Genomic DNA, 22,784 nt, shown 5'->3' with positions numbered 1-22,784 from the left:
CTAGGATCTGTTTTTGCACCTTTTTTGTGCAAAGCGGTGATGTTGGCTGATTTCCAAGCAGATGGCAGTTGACCTTGAGCAAAAGAGAGGGTGAAGAGAACAGAGAGAGGGTGAGATAGAGCAGCAGAGCAGGATTTTAGGACCCGTGGGCTGATGCCGTCGGGTCCAGTTGCAGAATCAGAGTCGAGGGTTGACAGAAACTTTTCCACCTTGTCAGGAGGAAAGGACACGGAGTCCAGGAGCAGCAGGGTACGACTGGGTATGGTGGGTATAGAGAGGGATGGGTTTGGGACACAAGATTTAGAGGCAAACACAGAGTTGAGGCATTCAGCTTTTTCACGTGCGGAGTCAGCTGTGTAGCCGTTTGAGGTAAGGGAGGGGATGGAGGGGGAACAAACACCAGAAACGGATTTGACCAGACGCCACCAGGATTTGGAAGAGGGAGACAGATAAGAGAGTTCGGTCTTGAGAATGGAGAGATATTGTTTCCTGGCTCTCCTGAGGGTGGACACACACTTGTTTCGGGCTTTGTGAAAGGAAATGAGATTTCCTTCCGTTGGATTTGCTTTCCAGGAGACGAAGGCAAGTTGTTTCTGGGCAACAGCCTCACCACAAGATTCCGTGTACCATGGACGGGAGGAAGGGTATGACAACTGAAGACGAGATGGGATAAATCTGTGCATGAGAGAGAGCAATTTACTTTGGAAGAATTCCCAGGATGAGTTGATGTCAGAGGTGGTAGAGATGGGAGACCAGTCCAGATGATTGATGGCTGCTTGAAGACCGTGCCAGTTGGCCTGAGTGAAATGCCAGACTCGTCGACGCTGAGCAGGCTCCCTGAGGATGGTCAGAGAGATGTCCACTTTAACAAGGACATGATCAGATGATCCGATCGGAGCAGAAGAAGAGCAGCAGACATTTTCAGGGAAGTTAGTCATAACCAAGTCCAGAAGAGAAGATGTTCCGTTGACTGAGATCCGGGTCGGGAAATTGACAGATTGTGTCAGTCCCAGTGAGTCGCAGAAGTCCTTTGCTGAAGAGCCATGGCTGGTGAGAGAGGTACCCACACCCAGCCAACTGGCATGGTGACAATTGAAATCACCACATATGAGGAAGAGAGAGTTGGGATGAGTAGATAGAAGTTGGTCCATATCATCAGACAGCGAGATGTAGATGGAGTCATCACTGTTTGGTGGACGGTACAACACACATATGAACAAGAGGTGGGAGCGAAGGGGAAGCCGTAGCCAGAGGTATTCCTGGGGGTGAGGTGGAGAGAGTGCAGTGCAGGGCGAGTGAGGAAGAGAGTTTTTGATAAAGATAGCAACCCCGCCTCCAGGACGAGGCTCAGGTCTATCATACCGGAGGAGGGAGTAGCCCGGGAGAGATACTATGGAATCAGAGACATCATAAAGGAGGGAAGTTTCTGTTAAGCAGATCACGTCTGGTTTGACAGAAGCAACCTGTATGGAGAGATCAGTTAAGTTTGAACGAAGGCCCCGGATGTTTGAGGTCCATACCGTTAATGAAGAGGAAGGGGGAGCATCAGATACAGAACAGGGGGGAGGAGGGGTAGGGTAAGATGTGGAAGAGGTGGAAGAGATAGGGAGAGCTGTTGAAGGTGTGTCAGAGATTTCAGAATAGCTCGGAGAAAGGGAAGGATGGGGCGGACAAAAGGTTTGATGGTGATTGGGTGAGCCACAATGAGGTGTTATTTGAGGAGGGGGAAGAGCGAGGCAGAAGGTTGGGGGAGATGGAGGTGAGAGTTTGAAGGGGGAAGAAGCGGGGAGGACGCTTTGAGGAGGGGGAGTGAGAGGGGGGAAATTGAGAAGCAATGAGGGTGGGGAGATTTGAAGGGGAGGGGTGAGGGGGGAGTTTGGGAGGGAAGGGACAAGGGGAGGGATTTGAAAGGGATGGGATATGGGGGAGATTTGGAGGGGAGGGGTGAGGCAGGAGTCTAGGAGGGGAGGGGCGAGGGGGCGTCTTGGCGGGGAGGGGTGAGGGGGTAGTTTAGGAGGGAGGGGGCAAGGGGGGAGATTTGAAAGGGATGGGTGATGGGGAAGATTTGGAGGGGAGGGGTGATGGGGAAGATTTGGAGGGGAGGGGTTATGGGGAAGATTTGGAGGGGAGGGGTGAGATTGGATTTTTGAAAGTGTACGATTTATGGGAAACGAACATTTATTGCAAAATGAGTTTCTTGTGACCTTCGAGTTAAAAATACGTTTAAGGACGCTGGATGGAGGATGGAGTGCAGGAGAGTTTAGGGAATGTAGAAAAAAGGCACTATAGGAGATGGATATTTTTTTTGGGATGAATTGATTTGGTGAGCAAGTCGAAAGCAGCCTTTTAAAGAAGAAGAAGAAAAAGGTGTTATAAAATATGACGGAATACATAACTTGAGGGGAAAGTGTAAACATTGAAGGTTAATGAGTGAAAACTATCTGGGGAAATGGGGGAGAAACACGTGGTCGAAGAACGAACGAACGAATAAGAATGAATAAACGAATGAGAACAGAGAAGGAAATGTTTTTTTTTTTGTTTTTTTTTGTTTGTTTTTTTTGAGTTGAGATTTACACAAGGAAGTAGGCTATGGGTGAAAAGCCTGGGAATACAGAGAACGAAAGTTATTGGATCACAAACGACGGACCGCTGAGAGAAAAACAAAGCCTCAAGGTTGTACAGTGCACACTGTACAAGGCCTCAAGACACGACACGGCAAACAGACGATCAATTTATGAAAGATAAACACCGAGAAACAACCAAAGTTGCACACAATAACTTCACACACCGAAAGATAAATACAGTTTCGACAAAATACAATTGTGAACAGACTTAACTTCGAAAAACGTGGAGACCGTGTGGAGCTTCGAAAATCCCTCCCACCGTCTCCGAGATCTCGCGAGAGTTCGGCAAAAGTTATAATAAAATCTTCAGCTGCCTTCACATCCGCCTCACCAAGTCGACAACACGCACACCTCGCTCATGTTTTTCGACGATTGCGTGTTTTATATCCAAGCACATCATCCTCTCTTCCCTTGGCACTCAATTTCTTAGGACCCATGGTTAAAACTAAGAAATTTTCCAAAATAACCAAAATGCGAAAACAAAGCAGCAGCGATATACGGCAGAGATACTTGCACGGCAAGATAACCACGTGACCGGAACCCACCTGGTGGCGGGTGACGAAAGCTCGTAACTCAAATCTCGGCTCGCATCTCAAAGCAATAAACCGCCCGAGCGACGGCTCGTATCTCGGAAAACTCGTAAGTTGGTGCACTCGTAAGTCAAGGTTCCACTGTATATATATATATATATATATATATATATATAGATATAGATATATATATATATAGATATATATATATAGATATACATATATGTACATATATATATATATATATACATATATATATATATATATATATAAGTGAAGTCATGAAAAATGGAACACTTTCATTTTTCTCAATACAGGGCTTGATATTTTCTTATTACAAATAAAATATCCACTATTTTACACTTGTATGATGTGTAATGGGGTCTCCTCTACCTGCAGAGACAACTTCAGTGCAATATAACAATTTTTGGTTCTTGCATGACAGGTTAAAGGCCAAAAAAGGGGGTATTTTTGGCATTAAAATGTAAAGTAGTTAGACTATGGCATTTCTTTGATCAACTATTATTAGCAGGAAGGTTTTGAGGTGTCTCCTTATTTTTTTATGTAAAATTTAAATGCTAAAGTTTATTTCAGTGAAAAAATTATCGTTCTACCCCTCTTCATTGCGGAGTAATTGAGATGGGAAGATGGCACTATTTTCAAAGTGAGCTCAATTTGAGTGGTACTAATTTATCACTCTACAGTCTACTCCTTTACAAATGGTAACAGAATAACTATATATTTTGCATTTTTCTGTTGTAGATACCATTCTCTGTTGAAGTCTACAAGTAAAATTCAATAAACATATCACATCATAAAAAATTTTGTATGAGAAAATCATCAAAAAATTTCCATCCCCTTATGTCACGTCCGTCACACCTTAATTTATTCAAAAAGTAAGAGTTACAAAAATATGAAAAAATATGCCTGAGACAGCTTCAACCATTAGCTATTCTCAAACATCAAATGATTAATTTGTGCCTTCATGTTAATTTGTAGGATGGGAAAATAATGATTCCGTCCCCTGAAGTGTCACATCCATCACACTGTGACGGATGTGACATAAGTACCAGAAATGACAAACGGTCTTGTTCGCAAAACACCACAAATGAGAATACAGTCTTCCAGTGGCCAAGAAATGATGACATAGATTGTGTCCACCCATTTGCAATTTTCTGGGGCTGCTAGACCTCACTGGAGTTGACCCACTGGAAGTCCCAGCCCTCAACAGGATCAAAACTGAATTTGGAAAGAGGAAATGAACTGCTACAGGATTGTGCCTACCATCTAACAGACTTGCTCCAAATCAGGAGTTGATCACACTGTCTGTTGAGTTTTCAGCACAAAGTTGCAAATTATTCCTCCTGGTCATGCTCACTTATCTTTCATGTCTTTGATACATAGGCCTGTAATTGGCTTGACATGATGGTGCATAATGCAAGTAATGTGGAAAATAGCCATTTATTGTTGATACACTATCCTTGTTGAGTGTCAAAATTAGATTTTCACTTACCTTGATGTAATTTCATGTTGTCAGGTTGTCACAGTTTACAACTGACATGTTTGATGTGTTTATGTTATTTGTTCTCAGCTTTCATAGATTTTAGAAAGACTGGTATCATGTAAAGAATTTCTGTCATGGCAAACTATCATTTATTATGGAAAAGTAACACGTATCTTATGATTTCCATACATTGTCACTTATGTCACGTCCGTCACACTGAGGTGATATTGCCTTTAATGTTAAAATACACTGTACTTGGTGAACTAAGAGGGGTATATCGTATAAAGACATGAGGCATACAATAGATTTTGAGAGTATTTTGTACTCATGACCCCTAAAATTTGCCAGAGGAAAACTTTTCATGGTAGATTGTGGTAGAGGGACACAATATGGCAACACCAGCAAACCAATGTTACATTTTTCCATCACAGACTTACACTTAGTATTTTTTTTTCTGATAGTTTTCACCCCTCTGCATCTTCAAATGCCAAGAAAATAATTTTAATTAGAGGTAAACATTGCTAGGCACATGATCTTATCAGTGTGATGGACGTGACATAAGATATTGAATTGTCTAATTCACAAGCCTCCATTTTAAAAGCAAGGCAAGCCGTTATCTTCTAATCATTATTTTTGTACACGTGGACCCTCATACTCTAAAATAAAGCAACAGACAAACTGTTTAAACGTACAAAATTTTCCACTGCTGATTTTTACATAAGTGTTCCACTTTTCGTGACTTCACTCATATACATATATATATATACATACAGTCAGGTGAAAAAGTAAGTACACCCCATGTAAAGTTTTGACTTTTTCAACATATTTCAACATAAAGCTATTTGATCTTGATTTCAACAATATTGATAGATAAAGGTGATATAATATAACAAATATCATGAAACATTTACATTTTGTCGTCCATTGTATAATTTAAATAAACATAAATGCAAATTTTGCATGTGGAAAAAGTAAGTACACCCTTGGCTCTAATAGGTGGTATTGCCCCATTGGCAGAAACAACCTCAAGTAGGCATTTCTTATAACTGTCTACCAGTCCCTGACATCGACTGGGACAAATTTTTGCCGACTTTTCCATGCAGAATTCTTTCAGCTGTGCGATGTTTGAGGGATTTCTTGCATGCACAGATCGTTTCAAATCTCCCCACAACATGTCGATGGAATTTAGATCCGGGCTTTGACTTGGCCATTCCAGAACCCTCCATTTCTTTCTTCTCAGCCATTCCTTGGTGGAATTACTGGTTTGTTTAGGGTCATTGTCATGTTGCAAGGTCCACCTTCGGTTGAGCTTCAACTTTCTGACAAATGGCCTCACATTATCCTCAAGCACCCTCTGGTACAATGAAGAATTAATAGTGGATTCTATGATGGTGAGCTGCCCAGGCCCTGATGCAGCAAAGCTTCCCCAAACCATAATATTTCCACCACCATGCTTCACAGTTGGTGTCAGGTTCTTGTGGTCAAATGCTGTCTTTGGTTTTCACCAAACATGTCTTCTGGTACTGTGGCCAAATAGCTCTACCTTTGACTCATCTGTCCAGAGCACATTGTTCCAGAAGTGCTGGTCTTTGCCGCAGTGTTCATTGGCAAACTTTAGTCTTGCCCTGATGTTCTCTCTGGACAGCAAAAGTTTCCTCCTGGCACACCTCCTATGACCTATGTAGATCAAATTTGTGCAGCCTCTTTCTAATGGTAGACTCGTGCACTTTGACATCAACAGTGGCAAGAGCTACCTGTAGGTCCAGTGATGACATTCTGGGGTTCTTAGAGACTTCTTTCAGCATCTTGCGGTCTGCTCTCGGGCTGAACTTGCTGGGGCGGCCTGGCCTGAACAAGTTGGCAGTTGTTTGGAATCTTCTCCACTTGTAGATGATCTTCTGGACAGTCGAATGATTGATTTCAAATTGTTTGGAGATCTTTTTAAATCCCTTCCCAGACTCGTAGGCATCTTTAACCTTCTTTCTGAAGGCCTCAGAGAGCTCTTTTGATCTAGGCATGGTGAAGCCGCACACTTCAACAACAAAGAGCAAACCAAACTAAATGTCTGAGGTTTAAATAAGACAGGTTCCTCCAAGATCCTCTCTAACGATGTTCTCATCATTTGCACCTGAACTGGTGCACCTGATTCTAATTTTAGGTATTTGAAGTAGTGATAAATGTAGGGGTGTACTTACTTTTTCCACATGCGAAATTTGCATTTATGTTTATTTAAATTATACAATGAACTACAAATGTAAATGTTTCATGATATTTGTTTTATTATAACACCATTATCGATCAATATTGTTGAAATGAAGATCAAGTAGCTGTATGTTGAAATATGTTGAAAAAGTCAAAACTTTACATGGGGTGTACTTACTTTTTCACGTGACTGTATATATATATATATATATATATATATATATATATACACATACATACATACATACATACATACATACATACATACATACATACATATACATATACATATATACACATATACACATACATACATACATACATACATACATACATATACATATACATATATACACATATACACATACATACATACATACATACATACATACATATACATATACATATATACACATACATATATACACATATACACATACATTTTTTCAATATATGAGCTTTTGTCATCAAATTTTCAACTAGCCCATATTGAGAATATGGAGATTAATAATTGGGTCACAATGTTAAATCGCAAAGTCACGGTTGGTACAAATAGTCCTTATTTGCCCATCCTCAGCACGAGACAGCTGGGTTTTTATTGAGTATTATATTTCAGTGTTTCTTTATTTACCACGAGCAAATGTACCTGGCTTTGCCGGGTAACAATGAATCGCTTCCAATCGCTTCCTGACGGGAATATGATATACGCAATCTGGGTCCATCATCTGGAGCGAATTTTAAATATAGATCACACGTACAGTCGACTCTGCAATGTCGTGACACCCTTCCCCATGGATGTTACACTCACAAACTGCTTATGAAATACCAGGCTATGCTTCTGCAATTTAATAAATCATTCGTGTAAGACACTGACATTCTTTTGCTCCTTCAGCTGACAGTTTTGTTCAGTAGCACGCACGCATGCACACACACACACACACACACACACACACACACACACACACACACACACACAGTAACACACACACTAACACACACACAGTAACACACACACAGTAACACACACACAGTAACACACACACAGTAACTATTTGCAGCAGTACCGATGGAAAGTCACTCCTGACTTTGTTCATCCTCGTTCATCATTATTTGTGCACCTATCGGCAGCACACGACGGCATTTTGACTTGAAGTACAGTAACACATACACACACACACATACACACACACACATACACACACACACATACACACCACACACACCGCACACACACACACACACTAACACACACCGTTCTCGTATATGGTATAGCGAGATGCGTATATCTATCACCAGCACCGATCTCGAAAAGCAAGATGCGTATATCTATTTATCGGCACCGATCTCGTATAGCGAGATGCGTTTTAGCAGACGAAGTTGAATTAAAACAAAAAAAATAACTTAACCAAACCAACAACGCCGCGTAAGCAACCATTACATCAACCATCCATCCGCATGTCCATTTCGGGGATCGACACAGTTTACGGGATCGTATTCTCCACATGCCAACTCTATATAGATAGATTTACCACCGTATGTCTATCACCGGCTCTGATCTCGTATAGTGAGATGCGTTTTACCTGACAAAGTAAAAAAAAAACAAAAAAAACAAGACCTTGTAAAATATTATAAACCACAAACACGTATGATTAGCTTTTTAAACAGTCGTTAATGCTGTTTATAACATTGAACAAAGACATTTAGAGGAATCCTGACATCCCTGAGGTAAGCTTTACTTACAGAATTGAGCGAAGATCTACTGTAATCTATGTACTGCACAAGAGTTGGGTAAACAACAAACGCACTTTTCCTGCTGTTTAACATGAAACTGAAAGGGAGGAATACTGGGGTGTGCTCATTTACCAAGCAGCTAGGTAGCGCTTGCCAAGCCAGCTGTTCCTTAACTGTTTTGAATTGGAGTGCTTGCTCGAATGGTGAAAGCACTTGGCGATCTCTCCACAATAAACTTGGTAAATGAACACGCCCAATGTTCTTGAGACCCGACCATAGATCGACTGTAATCTATTTACCCCAAAGAGGAATGACCCTTCCTGCAGCTCCCATAGTGAGCGGATGTACTAGTAAATTAAAATGTCGGTCGGTGGAGTCAGCCATCGTATTGACATCATAGACGTAATGACGTATCACGGCCGGACACAAAACTGCCGCCACTTTAGTATATTGAAGATGACGATGCTTTTGATATTTGATCATTTTAACAATCGGTTTGTTTGTGTTTCACACTGAATGAAAAACGTAGGGGTAGAGCATGGTCATTGTGATATATGACAGGTTTGATGATATGTTCGGCATGAAAGGCATATAAATCAAAATGGCGGTGTGTGGAGAGTCCACCGTTGCACGCCGTAATGACATCAGACGTAATCACATCACCCTGTCATGTGACCAGATCCTCAGCTCTGATTGGTATACTGTTATGAATTTTGGAGTAGGGGAATATCTAGATTTAGGTAGATCTGCATAGATAGCTATCCGGCTGTCGTGATAGGGAACCTCACCTGTAATTTCTGTGTTTAGCCCGGTTTGTCGGATCAAGTGTGTACCTGTGATCATACAAGGTTGATCGTGTGATAAATAGTTCTTGGGACTAAGATAATTCCCCTGTGTGTCAGACCTGGTGATCAATCCATTGTCCCTTCTGGCAACACACTCTCAGACATTAGATAGGCTCATTAGTGCAACACATTAATTAAATCCCCCCTTACAATGACTGATGATAAAACTGACCGGAAGAAACAGGCAGGAAGCGGCCGCGTACAACGGCGCCATGGACGACAAAGATCGTGCAAGGCGGGCTGCGAGCCATGCCAAGAGGGGCTCTTGATTGGCCAGGGGGAGGGGCGAGCAACAAACATCACACCGATTGGCAGTGTAGAGGAGGACGTGCTATTGGTCAAGGGAAGGGCAGAAAGCTTCTCCGTGATTGGGGGTGAGAAAGGTAAAGGAGCGACACTGATTGGCCACCAACCGATGAGACCATGGCCAATCAGTGTGGAAGGCGCAAACGAACGGCCATCAAGCTACGAACTGGTTGGAGGGCAAGCGCTGGTGACGTAAAAGGGCGCGGAAGGCGACAAGTAAGCGACGCACTGGTTGGAGGGGAAGCGAGCTGACGTCAGAAGACCGGCAGTAAAACCGCTCGCTCGCCGGCATTTTGAGCTCTTCCCTTGCCCTTCTCGTTCCCGGATTTTTCCTGCCTGGACCTCCCTTCTCCCCGTGATTTTCGTCTCCGTTTTGACCTCCTCCCTGTTCGCCTTTCGTTCCCGATTGGACCTGTTCTTGCCTCTGGACGTTGGAGAGACGATGGAGCGACGATCGTGCGAGCAGGGCCTACTGGGCTGCTTGCGCTGTTTAGCGGAGCGCGCGAAAGAAGCGGACTAAGGCCTCCTTCCCGCCAAACACGGAGCCGCGTCCGGGGAACCGCGTCCGGACGCAAGTTTGGTGCCTGGACGACAACAGACAGATAAGACGCACCACACAAACCCCAAACACGACGATTTTTATTTAATTCGTTCACTTGTCTTGTATGTGAAGTGAGGTGTGTGGGATCCCAATTTAGGAACATTATTTACTTACCGTCGCGTCCATTGTTCTCGGGTCTGTAATAAATATTCCTTTTGTACATTCTAAATTCCGTTTTTGGTTTGATTTATTGATTTCAGGTTGAAGACGCCTGCAGCCGTGAAGGTAAGTCGGCACTGTTCATTTCGTCTCGCGTATCGGCCGCCATTGGATTGAATAAACGCCTCCATTAAAGCTCGATTCCATCCTTGGTGATGCTCGGTGTTAACTGAGCCAACCACACGACTACGTTTGAGGGGACATACATACATACATACATACATACATACATACATACATACATACAGACAGACAAACACTGTTCGAGACTGCTTTGCCCAATGGCTACGCCGTAAAAAAAAAAACTAACACCAGAACGAGAATCCCAGCCTCGCTTAAATAAATGCATGTATACACTTGGTTATAAAATCGTAACATATGGTAAATTTTGTCAGATTTCACTCCAGATTTAGACATTATTTAGTCTACAGCATCCATTCCTCATATCCGAATCCAGATTTTGATGATATGCTTCAATTAGGTAATGATAATAATCGATCGTTTTTCCAAGGCAAGGCATGTTTGAGTAGGCCGAAACAAAATGGCGGCTTAAGAACCTCGCGAGGTACAGTGGGTTGACCAAGATGGCAGGCCGCCATATTGTTACACCACCACATCGGTTTTTTTTTCTTATGAGCACCTCATTAATCATCTTCAAAAAGGATGTTATAACACACCCAAACACTCGGTTTTCATCCTTGCAATCTATTGGTGGTCCAGGTGTATGCATGCAAAGTTTGGGGCCGTTAGGTTTCATGGTTTTGGAGTAATGGAGGAGACGGACGGACACTGCCTTTTATTATTATTGATTTGAACTGCAGTGTCCGTTCAGGCCACAACATTTTTCCACTTGAGCTTTTGTCATCAAATTTTCAACAAACCTTTATGAGAATATGGAGAAGACAAATTTTACATTTTGATTTTGTTTTTTACCTGTTGCAATTTAAGTCCAAGAAAGCTAAAAAATGGATACGGTCAGGCTTTCCGTTTTGAGGTGCTTTTTAGTTTAACTATTGTTGATTTTGGGGTGGTTTGGGGTTCTTGTTTCAAGAGCCTCCAAGTGAAATGTTCATTCTTCTTGCTTTTTAGAGCAGAAACGTATTGCTCTTTAAAACAAGTGACAATCTCATTGCGTCACTAACATGGGATTACTCTGGAAGCTGAAATTTTCATTTTCATTGCTTGGTTTCTTTATGCCAGCTTGCATGTCAATTTTGATCAAAAGCAGTCAAAATTCCCATCACCTAACTTTTCTGTGAGGCAAGGTGGGATTCCTTAGATAATGCGCTTTCACAAATCATATTTGGAATTATTTTTGTTTAACCTACATCTAACCTATTTGATTATTTTTACCACCTTTTGGCTGTTTTCAGGGGCCCGTTCCAAGGTTGGACCATCTGTTGAGAAATGCTCTGTTCCACCTCCTGCAGTGAGCACTCAACGGCCCGTTGTGTCTCACACGTCAAAACCCAGCACAACCTGTATGCCACCTCGGGTTGGTTTAGGTAAGTCTTGTTTTCCCGATGTAATTTTGTTGTTTTCCCGATGCTTCGTATGTTTATACAAAGGTTTTAATTTTATGTGTATTCTAAAAAATTTATTTTATTTTACGTGTTATCTGGTTCATCCCATGCAGCTTCTGGAACTCGAGTTCGGAAATATGGGCCCACATTGCCAAATAAGGTTTCCTCCTTGCCAGGAGATAGCAAGGCTGGGACCCAGGCTCCCACAACTGCGGAAGCAAGTAACGCTCGGCCCAAAGCTAAGGTGTCCAACGATGTTAGATGTCCAACTGCCAGCATGAAAACTACCACGGTATGATGACTAATTTAACCATCCGCGCTCTGTTTGTTGCATTTCACTACACCCTTGCAATCAGTTAAAACAGGAAGTGCTTTTAATTAATTACCTCTGCCACTGAAGGTAGATTGAGATTATGTTTTCACCCCTGTCTGTCTGTCTGTTTGTTTGTGAACAAGATATCTCAAAAAGTTGTGGAAGGATTCGGACTAAATTTTACAGAGAGGGAGTGTATGTGACCTGGATGAAATGATTAGATTTTGATGAAGATCCAGATTCGGATCCGGCTAGTAGAACTTTTAAGTGATTCATCATTGGGAGATAGGGCCAAAAACTATACATAGCAGTACATCTCAAAAAGTTGTGGACGGATTTGTACGAAACTTGGGGGACCAGTTTGGTGTCTGACAAGGAAGAACCGGATTCGATTTTGGTGAAGATCTGAATATGGATTCAGATATGAGGATTATTTCAATTTTAAAGTGATTCTTCACCATTGAGTGATAGGGCTGAAACCAATGTATAGCAGGATATCTCAACGTTGTGGACGGATGATTTTGATTAAATGTGATTCTGTATTGCGATTTTTCTGGTCTACTCTGGGATTCAAAACGTAAACTGTTCACTTGGCGGAGGTATGCTCTCTACTGAGTGCCGTTATAGGTTGTTTGTCTGTTTGTGAACATGATGTCTCAAAAAGTTGTGGAGTGATTCCGACATATTTGGCAGAGAGGTAGTGTATTTGACAAGGACCAAATGATTAGATTTTGGTGAAAGTGAGGATTCGGATTCGTCTCGTAGATTTTTTTTTTAAGTGAATCTTCTCCTTTGGGAGATGGGGCAAAAAACGATATATAGCAGAATATCTCAAAACGTTGTGTCCGAATTTTGACGAAACGTGGTGGAGCAGTTGGGTGTGTAAAGAGGACTAATCGATTCGATTTTGGTGAAGTTCTGAATATGGATTCGGATACGAGAATTATTTAATTTATTAAGTTATTCTTCACCATTGAGTGATTGGGCTAAAACTGATACATCGCTCGATATCTCAAAAAATTATGGATGGGTTTGGACGAAACTTGGTGGACCGGTTGTGTGTGTGTGTGACAAGGACGAATTGATTCAATTTTGGTGAAGATCTGAATATGGAGTTGGATACGAGCATTTTTTTTTTTTAAAGTGATTCTTCACCATTGAGAGATCGGGTGAAAAGCGATTATATAACATGATATTTAAAAATAGTTATGGACGAGTTATGACTAAACTTGGTGGATGAGTTGGTTCGGTGACAAGAACAAGCCATTTAGATTTAGGTTCAGGTACGAATTAAGATCCTGCCTGTCAGTGGGATACAAACATAAACTGTTCAGCCTGGTGGAGGTATGCGCTCCACCAAGTGACGTTCTAGTTGTTGTATTCATTTTCCCTGCCCCCGCCCCTCTCCCTCCTTCACCTTTCCCTTATTTGATGTCGACCTTTTACGTGAAATGAAAGATAATGACACACTTAAAGCATTCTGGGTAATGTGTATTTTGAGTGGGATCTGCTAATTATATGTTGTAGTAATGAAATATTGAGTTTTGACTATGGCGAGTTTTTGCTATTTGTCAGTTGAAAGAGACTGGTGATGGGGCCTCGGCTGATGTTAAATCGTTCGTGAAGGATAAACCAGTTGGAAAGGTGAGCTTTTGTTCCTTTTCGCACGTGCAGTTATCTTTTAATGGAATATTAATTAAAATGCAAAGAATGTTCTAATTTTATAGAATTGGCATTTAAATTGCATAACTTTGCCTCTAATTGTGAGTTTACTACAATAAATGAACAACCCCACAAGCATGTTTATGGCAGAAGTTAACTGTGGAGTGGCTTCTGGTCCTGTAGTCCATGATGTCAAAAGTATATGGAGAAAATGCAACCAAGAATCTTCATTTTGGTCTTGATTTGTCGCTATCTGTCCCTCACCACTCCCCCATCCACCTCCTTCAAGTTGTCGTGGCTGCAGCAAATTTGATTATGGATATCCGTTTTGACAATTAATAATAATAATAATAATGCATTTATTTTATATAGCGCTTTTCAGGAAGCCCAAAGACGCTTTGACAGAGTGCAAAACATAATGCATAGCAAAACATAAAAACAATTGCAAAAAAAGAAGAATCAATAGGGAAATATTCAAAGCACAAAGGAGGGAGAAGGAGAGGAGATAGTCAGGGGTTAGATGCTGTGGGTTAAATGTTGAATGCAGTGTTGAACAGGTGGGTCTTGAGTGATGTTTTGAATGTGGTGAGTGAGGAGGAGTCTCTGATGGTGTGAGGTAGCGAGTTCCAGAGGGTGGGAGCAGCGATGGAGAAGGCCCTGTCCCCCCAGGATCTAAATTTGGTCCGGATGGGGGGGGGGGGTCAGGAGGTTGGTACCAGCAGAGCGGAGGTTGCGGGTGGGAGTGTGTCTGGAGAGGAGGTCAGCCAGGTAGGATGGGGCCAGGTTATGGAGGGCTTTGTAGGTCAAGAGGAGGATTTTGTACTGGATTCTCTGGGAGTTGGGGAGCCAGTGAAGCTTGTAAAGGACGGGGGTGATGTGGTCACGGGTCCGGGAATGGGTGAGTAGACGGGCAGCAGAGTTCTGAATGTATTGGAGTTTATTGGTGATTGTTGAGGGTGAACCATAAAGGAGGCTATTGCAGTAGTCCAGACGGGAAGTGATGAAGGCGTGGATGAGGGTTTCTGCAGCCACGGAGGAGAGGGATGGACGGAGACGGGCGATGTTTTTCAGGTGAAAGAAGGCTGTCTTTGTGATCTGTTTAGTGTATTTGTCGAAGGAGAGGGTTTGGTCAAAGATGGTGCCAAGATTCCGGATGTGAGGGGAGGTGGATACTGGGAAACCGTCGATGTTGAGGGCAAAGTTATGGGTGGACTTGGTGAGCGTTTTTGGGCCAATGATGATTATTTCAGATTTATCACAGTTAAGTTTGAGGAAGTTGATTTGAAGCCAGGATTTTATTTCAGTGATGCAGTTTGTCAGGATAGAGTGGGTGGCGGTGGAGATGGACTTGGTGGAGATGAAAAGCTGGATGTCATCGGCGAAGCAGTGGAATTGGAGACCATGACGGCGGATTAAGTGACCGAGGGGGGACAGGTAAAGGATGAAGAGGAGGGGGCCAAGAACTGAACCTTGGGGGACACCTTGGGGGAGGGGAGCAGTGGGGGATTTGCAGTTATTGATGGAGATGAACTGACGTCTGTCAGAGAGGTATGATTTAATCCAAGAGAGGGCAGTGCCGGTAATGTTAAAGGTGGTTTCAAGTCGGGTGAGGAGGATGGTGTGATCGATGGTGTCAAAGGCGGCGCTGAGGTCGAGGAGGAAGAGAATGTTGAGGTTGCCAGCGTCCGAGGAGAGGAGAAGGTCGTTGGTGATTTTGAGGAGAGCAGTTTCAGTACTGTGGTTGGAGCGGAATTCGGATTGGAATGTTTCATACAGGGTATTGGCAGAGAGGTGATGTTTGAGTTGAGTGGCTACAGCGCGTTCCAAAACCTTTGACAGAAAGGGTAGGTTGGAGATGGGTCTGAAGTTATTTAGGGTGTCAGGGTTTAGTCCAGGTTTTTTCAGAATGGGGGTAACAGCAGCAATTTTGAGGGATGGTGGGATGATGCCTGTAGACAGGGAGGAGTTTATTGTTGCAATGATAAGTGGAGAGAGAGCAGGAAGGGAGGCCTTGACAAAGCTGGAGGGGATGGGGTCAAGAGTGCAGGTGGCAGTTTTCATTCCGATGAGGAGTTCAGAGAGGTCAGTAGGGGAGACTGGGGAGAATTGAGACAGGGGGTGGCAGGATAAGGGGGGGCAGGTGGTTTGAGGGGGAGCGGGTGCGGCGGTGGTCAAGCTGTTGTAGATGTTTTCAATTTTGCGTTGGAAGAATGAAAGGAAGGAGATGCAGTTGTCTATTGTGAATGACTGGGTGGTGGTGTTCAGGGGGCTGAGGAGTTTGTTTATTGTAGAGAAGAGTGCTTTTGGGTTTCCGGAGCCAGAGTGGATAATTTGAGAGTAGTAGGCGGAGCGGGCGCGGGAGAGGGCATCTTTATAGTGTTGTATGTGGTCCTTGTAGGCCTGGGAGTGAACTGTGAGACCTGTTTTATTGCGGAGTCTTTCAAGTTGGCGAGCACGAGTTTTCATCAGGCGGAGTTAAGGGGTAAACCAGGGAGCAGAATGCTTTTGACTATGCACAATATGCACAATTCAACCAAACAATCTCTTTGCTATAATATCCCTGACTATCTCGATTCTGTACTTTTGTAATATTGGTTACATAAATTAGTACTTCAATTGCAACAGTCCAGCAGCCAAATTGAACTCTCAGCCACTTTGTCACAGATTGCACCATTGCCTTTGTGGGTCTGCCCTTAAATGTGGAAGCCGGTCCCATCAGGTGTTTCTTGTCCATAGATACTTCCCAGGAAGGTTGAAGCTTCCACGGCACGTTCCAAACCAACCTCCAAGGACAAGCCGACTAGAAGTGCCATGGCCGTATGTAATTTTTCAACCCATTGCTTTTGTTTTGTTTTTAAAATTTACTTTATCTGCCGGTGATTTACAAATATCCCCTGGCCCTCCCCCCAAATCTTGTGTAGATGCCACGGGCTGCACCTGTCAGAGCACTGCAAGGCAACCTACAGACCAGGACAGCTCGGAATGCTTCTGCCAAGACGACCTGTAACTTCAACACGAGTCGGGTAATTTGTTTTCTTTAATTTCCCTTGTGGTATTTTATGGTGGGAAATTACGGATTTGAGGATTATTTTGTTGCATGCCATGGTCAAGGAAGGTTTCAGGCACACGGCATGTTCGAATCCCTCTTTTATTTTTCCTTCTGGCCATATCCAAGGCTTTGGTGAACAGAAAACGTTGTGCCTTATGAAGTGGATGTGACCGACCATTCTCTCCTTTCTGTAGCCAAGTCCGCTCTGATTATTGGTCCTGTCTGCAGTAAATGGTCAACGACATGTGTGCAGAAGGCCTGTAAGGGCTGTTTCTATTAGCATATGGTGTTCTCAAACATTGAACCATGTCGCTTCATTCTTCATCGCTTAGAACACGAGTTTTACGTCATCTCTCTAGTTTTTTTTCAACTTACGTGGTGGGGTGTTTCTATATGTAAGATGCTTGGAATTTATTTACAATATATTTTGGAACTTTGGCCAGAGTACTTCCACACAGTGGCCTACTTCGAAAGATAACATTCTACCTTTTAATGTCTATAATTTTAATCCAAACTATAAAGCTCACTTTCCATCATCTGCAGAAGTTACGTAATGTAGTACTCTTTTGGCACTATCACAACGGAAGTTTTAAGCTACATTTTACTATATTGGGATTGAACCCAGATGCCATGCTGCTGTTAATGATCCAAATTGTAGCGGTTGTAATGGGCACTGTGACCGGCTTCACTGACATCTGAATAGAGGGCTGGGGGGAGGGAAGGGGAAATGACTAGAAAATATGAGCATGATATTGACAAGTGTAGATACATTGTCATGGAAATTGCAACAGAAAACGGGGATGGAGGAAAGATGAGGATTGGGGGGGACATATTAGATGAAGGCTTAAATGTGTTTAATGCATTGCATTATCAAAGATTATCAAACATGTGTGCCCCGTTGCTTTTTCAAATACGGTTGTTCAGGTACCACCTCTGGGCAAGAAGTCTGAGACTGGAAAGGTTCGATCGAAGAGCATGCCCCTTCACAAAGCAGGTATGCATTGTACCATTTCAGGATGATAGCACAAGTAAGCTTTGACTATTTTGAAATATCTGTTTAATGAATTGTTTGTGTGAATCTGATTTTGGAGGATATACGCTTCAAAATTTGCAAAGTATTTTATTCTAGCTTTCAAGTAGGTCCCTTCAATAGCCTCAGTTTACCTATGTCATGGTGCTGTCCCCCTTTTTTCAATTGGGAATAACTTTTTTTACTGTTCGGTTGTGGAAAATGAGGTTTGGCTTTTGTCTTTGTTAAATAATAAAAATTTGCCCTGAGCAATATATGTAATTCTGAGATTGATTCATAAAATCGGTTAGAAGTTTAGCACTCGGTGCAAATCGGTTTTTACCCCGAACGCACAGTGAAAAGCGGGATCAGGCAATATTGGTTGAGTTTGTCTGTCTGGCTGTCCACAAACCTCAGTTTATGATCAAGGAACAACTTGATTTCAATTGCTTGTTGTATTTTGAACAATAATTGGAACATTAATCAGAAAACGAACCTGCGGTTTAATCAGTACTTTGGCTCTGAATTTGTCGCGATCACACACGTCCAAAGGAGTGAGTTTTTTTTTTTCTTTACTCTGTCTGCCTGTCTGTCAATCAAACAAAATTAATGAAGTGGAATTCCAAACAGGAAACTTGTTTTTCAGGGCTTGGCATGGACACAAAGAACAGGCATGAAGAACTAATGTAACGTGTTAAATAGAGTGGTGTAAAAGACAATGCGTAAATGGTGGTAAACTTCCCAAAAAAATTTAACAACCTTTCAAATCTGTATTTTATTTGAATTGAATTTTATACTTAAACACGAGAATAAAAATCACCTTATTGGCACTTTCAAAACCTTTCTGTTTAGCAGTACTTGGTCAAAATATTATGGCATTTTACCTCATCATGACAAATAAAATTGGCTGCTTGTAGACCCTGCCCATATCCTTGTTTCTCAAGACTGCACATGGTAAGATGTTCTATGAATTCTCTAATTTGTTGATGGAATTGTTCCAGAAAATTTTGAACACCCCCAAGTCTCTTTCCCCAACCCAACCCCCAGTTACCTCCCCCCCAAACTCACCTCCAAATGTCGAGTATTTTTCCTCCAAAAAGTTTTCTGCACCCATCGTATCAGCCCAATGCACCCTCTTCCCTCTCATTCCTCCTTAAACCCCTTATTTAGCCAAGTCAGCCTCTATTTTGTCCTTCAACCCCGCTGTGGGTGTCTCTCTCGCTACTGTTCCTTTCGTTCTATTGTGACCTGTTCTGTTCTATGTTCTGGCTCTTACATGAGCCGCGACCCTGTATAATGAATACAAATGTGGTTCTTCACAAACCCTTGCTTTGTCTGACACATTCCTTTGTTTCACACAGGCTTACAGCCACACAAGTTAATTGCCTGTTTGGTGTCTCAGAGCTCCATCTTGACTCGCACAATATATTGTGTAGAATCCTTTATTGATAAGCCCTCTACTTGTTGTATGATCTATAATTTCCTGCATTATTTTAAAAATGCTTAATTTAATAATAGGCGAGCATCTTTCAAACGTGAATTACGGCACACAAAGCAATTCGGGATTGGCTAAGTTATCTCTCTCTCTCTCTCTCTCTCTCTCTCTCTCTCTCTCTCTCTCTCTGTCTCTCTCTCTCTCTCTCTCCCTCTCTCTCTCTCTCTCTCTCTCTCTCTCTCTCTCTCTCTCTCTCTCTCTGTCTCTGTCTCCTCTGTCTCTATTTATATATCCTTGGAGGCGGAATGGTTACAAAGATTCCTCATTCTGCAAACCGCTCATATTTGCTAGACTGTTCTAAATCCGGAATTAACCAGAAATCTCTTGTGATCTTTATCCACAGGTTAAAGACGACCTTCAACATGATAACCTTACACAAATGAACATTCACAATAAACATCCGAAACATTACACAGTCATACGCAATCACCGATTTGATGGGCGTAAAAGCATTAACCTCGCACCATACCGATACACCGCCTAATGTACACGTAAAGAATTGGTGACACGATGCAGACACATTGGATCCTTCTGGCAGCTGGCATAAGTGACCTGGTGTGCATACAAGAAAAAGCTGTTTGGTCGAAGTGCTGGATGATGAATGATTAATGCAGACGTTTCTAACCAGACATAGCCCGTAGACACATCTATTCGTTTTTATGCATCTACAGCCGAAGGCCCCAGGGGCATTATGTTTTTAGGCCCGTCCGGCTGTTCCTCCGTCTGTGCATGTGTGTGCAGCAGATATTTGTTACCTCAATAACTTATGAAGCACGGAAGGCATTTTGATCAAACTTAGGGCAAGTATATACTATGATTTAAAGATTTCTTCTTTGTTTCAGGCTTGCAACCATAAAAGTTAATTTCTTGTCTGTTGTCTCATTACAACTTGTCTGTTGCCCCCGCTCCCCCGCTCACCCCCGCTCTAGCAGGGAAAATGGCCTTTAAAATGCATGTTGTTGTTGTTGTTCTCTCTTTCTCTCTTTCTCTCTTTCTCTCTTTCTCTCTCTTTCTCTCTCTCTCTCTCCTCTCTTTTCTCTCTTTTTTCTCTCTTTTTTTCTCTCTCTCTTTTCTCTCTCTTTTCTCTCTCTTTTTTCTCTTTTCTCTCTCTCTCTTTTCTCTCTTTTCTCTCTCTTTTCTCGTTTCTCTCTCTTTTCTCTCTTTTTTCTGTCTTTTTTCTTTCTCTATTTTTTCTCTCTCTCTCTTTTTTCTCTCTTTTTTCTCTCTCCCTCTTTTCTCTCTCTCTTCTCTCTCTCCCTCTTTTCTCTCTCTCTCTTTTCTCTCTCTCTCTTTTTCTCTCTTTTCTCTCTCTTTTTTCTCTCCCTCTTTTTTCTCTCTTTTCTCTCTTTTTTCTCTCTCTTTTTTCTCTGTCTTTTTTTCTTTCTCTCTTTTTCTCTCTTTTTTCTCTCTCTTCTCTCTCTCTTTTCTCTCTCATGTGATCTTTAATGTTTTATGTGATTAATTCAAATGTAAGTAGGTGACATCTCACGTGAGTGGAGGCTTATCCATTGATTAATTTGCATCAGATTCTGTTTTTTAAGTTATTGTTTATTTATTTATTTATGCTTATACCATAGTAAGGGTGTATATTATAGTTGTTATGGTAACAAAAGTACATATTGTCATTCTTTACTTACTCCTTTGAATAATGCTTTATAAACGAGAAAAGGTGTGAAAGTGATAGCGTAATTTGCCAATTAACTTTGAACATTTTTGTGATTTGTTTGCTAGATGTTGGCACAGCAAGGCCCAGGGTGACAAAAGAGCGGGTTGAGAGCACCTTGGCTCTTCCAGAACTTCCGAAGCAAACGGAAGAGCCAACATGTACTGTACCCCCAGAAAACATCGCACGCACAGCAGAAAGTGATGTCTCATCGCCCCACGAGAAGAAAGAGGAACAAACCATGAATGCCAATGAAGTGGCTGATGAAGGAAATCCAGAAGTGGTGATTGTGCAAGGGGAGGTGCGTGGGTTCCTGCCTCTTTCTTTCTCAGCGTTATTACCTCCACCACCGAAGGTTTCAGCTGTCTGTTTATGACAAAAAAAATTAAGTTTTCGTTATTTGTCAGTCTGTCTCATTTGTATGTTTGTGAGTGTGATGACTCGCAAACTCTTTCAGCTATCTTCGTCAAACTTTACCAGAGGATTCCGAAGGACTAAAGTGAGGCAGTTCATGTTTTGTTTTTTACTATATAGGTCAAAGGTCAAGGTTTTCTCGATTTTTCGTCTACCACCTGACGTCCTATCTTGTTTGTTTGTCTTTGTTTGTGAACAGGATATCTCAAAAGATTGTGGACCGATTCAGCCTAAATTTGGTGGAGAGGTAACATATGTGACATGACAAAATGATTAGATTTTGGTGAAGATCCGGATCTGGATCTAATAATTTTTTTAATGATTCTTCAACATTAAGAGATCGGGCAAAAAACGATATGTAGCATGATATAGTGCCTTCAGAAAGTACTCACACCTATTGACTTTTTTCACATGTTGTTGTGTTAGTCTGAATTTAAAATGGACTAAATTGAGATGTTTTCTCTCGGATCTACACATAATACCCCATAATGTCAGTGGATTTTTTTTTTTTTTCGAATTTTACAAAATACAGTAATTAAAAATGAAACATAAATGTCTAATTTACATAAATATTCAATCCTGATCCAATACTTTGTAGAAGTGCCTTTGGCAGTTATTACAGCTTCGAGTCTTCTTGGGTATTTCTGTATCAGCTTTGCTCATCTGGATTTGGGGAGTTTCTCCCATTCCTCCTTGCAGATTTTCTCAAGCTCTGTCAAGTTGGATGAGGAGCGTTGATGAACAGCAAGCTTCAAGAATTCCATTGAGCTTGAGGACTTTCACGTTCTGGTTAGGAAGCCAAATCAGTGTTGATTTGGCTGTTTGCTTGGGGTCATTGTCTTGTTGGAATGTAAATCTTTGCTGCAGCCTAAGATCTTTTGCACTCTGAAGCAGGTTCTCCTCAATGATTTGCCTGTATTTGGCTCCATTCGTTGTTCCCTCTGTCTTTACAAGTCTCCCAGTCCCTGCCACTGAAAAGAATCACCATATAATGATGCTGCCACCACCGTGCTTCATGGTAGGGATGGTATTAGATGGGTGATGAGCTGCGCTCTGTTTCCACCAGACGTAGCCCTTTGTGTTCACACCAAAGAGTTCAATTTTGAATGCTCTGAATGTTTGCTCTGAATCTTTCACGTGCCTTTTTGCAAACT

The 22,784-nt window shown here is 42.1% G+C and overlaps 1 protein-coding gene across 1 annotated transcript in view; it reads left to right on the top strand.

Moving 5' to 3' along the window:
- The window catches only part of LOC137415277 (uncharacterized), a gene marked incomplete at its 5' end in the record, with an annotated part of 43,633 nt that overhangs the window by 5,514 nt on the left and 15,335 nt on the right, over positions 1-22,784 (top strand). The window contains 7 exon segments of the mRNA XM_078769553.1: positions 11,876-12,007; positions 12,139-12,317; positions 13,914-13,982; positions 16,737-16,817; positions 16,922-17,023; positions 17,974-18,043; positions 21,285-21,517. Coding sequence (XP_078625679.1) covers positions 11,876-12,007; positions 12,139-12,317; positions 13,914-13,982; positions 16,737-16,817; positions 16,922-17,023; positions 17,974-18,043; positions 21,285-21,517 — 866 coding nt within the window.

The sequence above is a fragment of the Myxine glutinosa genome, unplaced genomic scaffold (genome assembly GCF_964187855.1).
Source record: "Myxine glutinosa unplaced genomic scaffold, kmMyxGlut1.1 SCAFFOLD_3059, whole genome shotgun sequence".
NCBI classification, from domain to species: Eukaryota; Metazoa; Chordata; class Myxini; order Myxiniformes; family Myxinidae; genus Myxine; species Myxine glutinosa.
The sequence above is the reverse complement of the archived record's forward strand: the minus strand, read 5'-3'. Positions and strand labels throughout refer to the sequence as shown.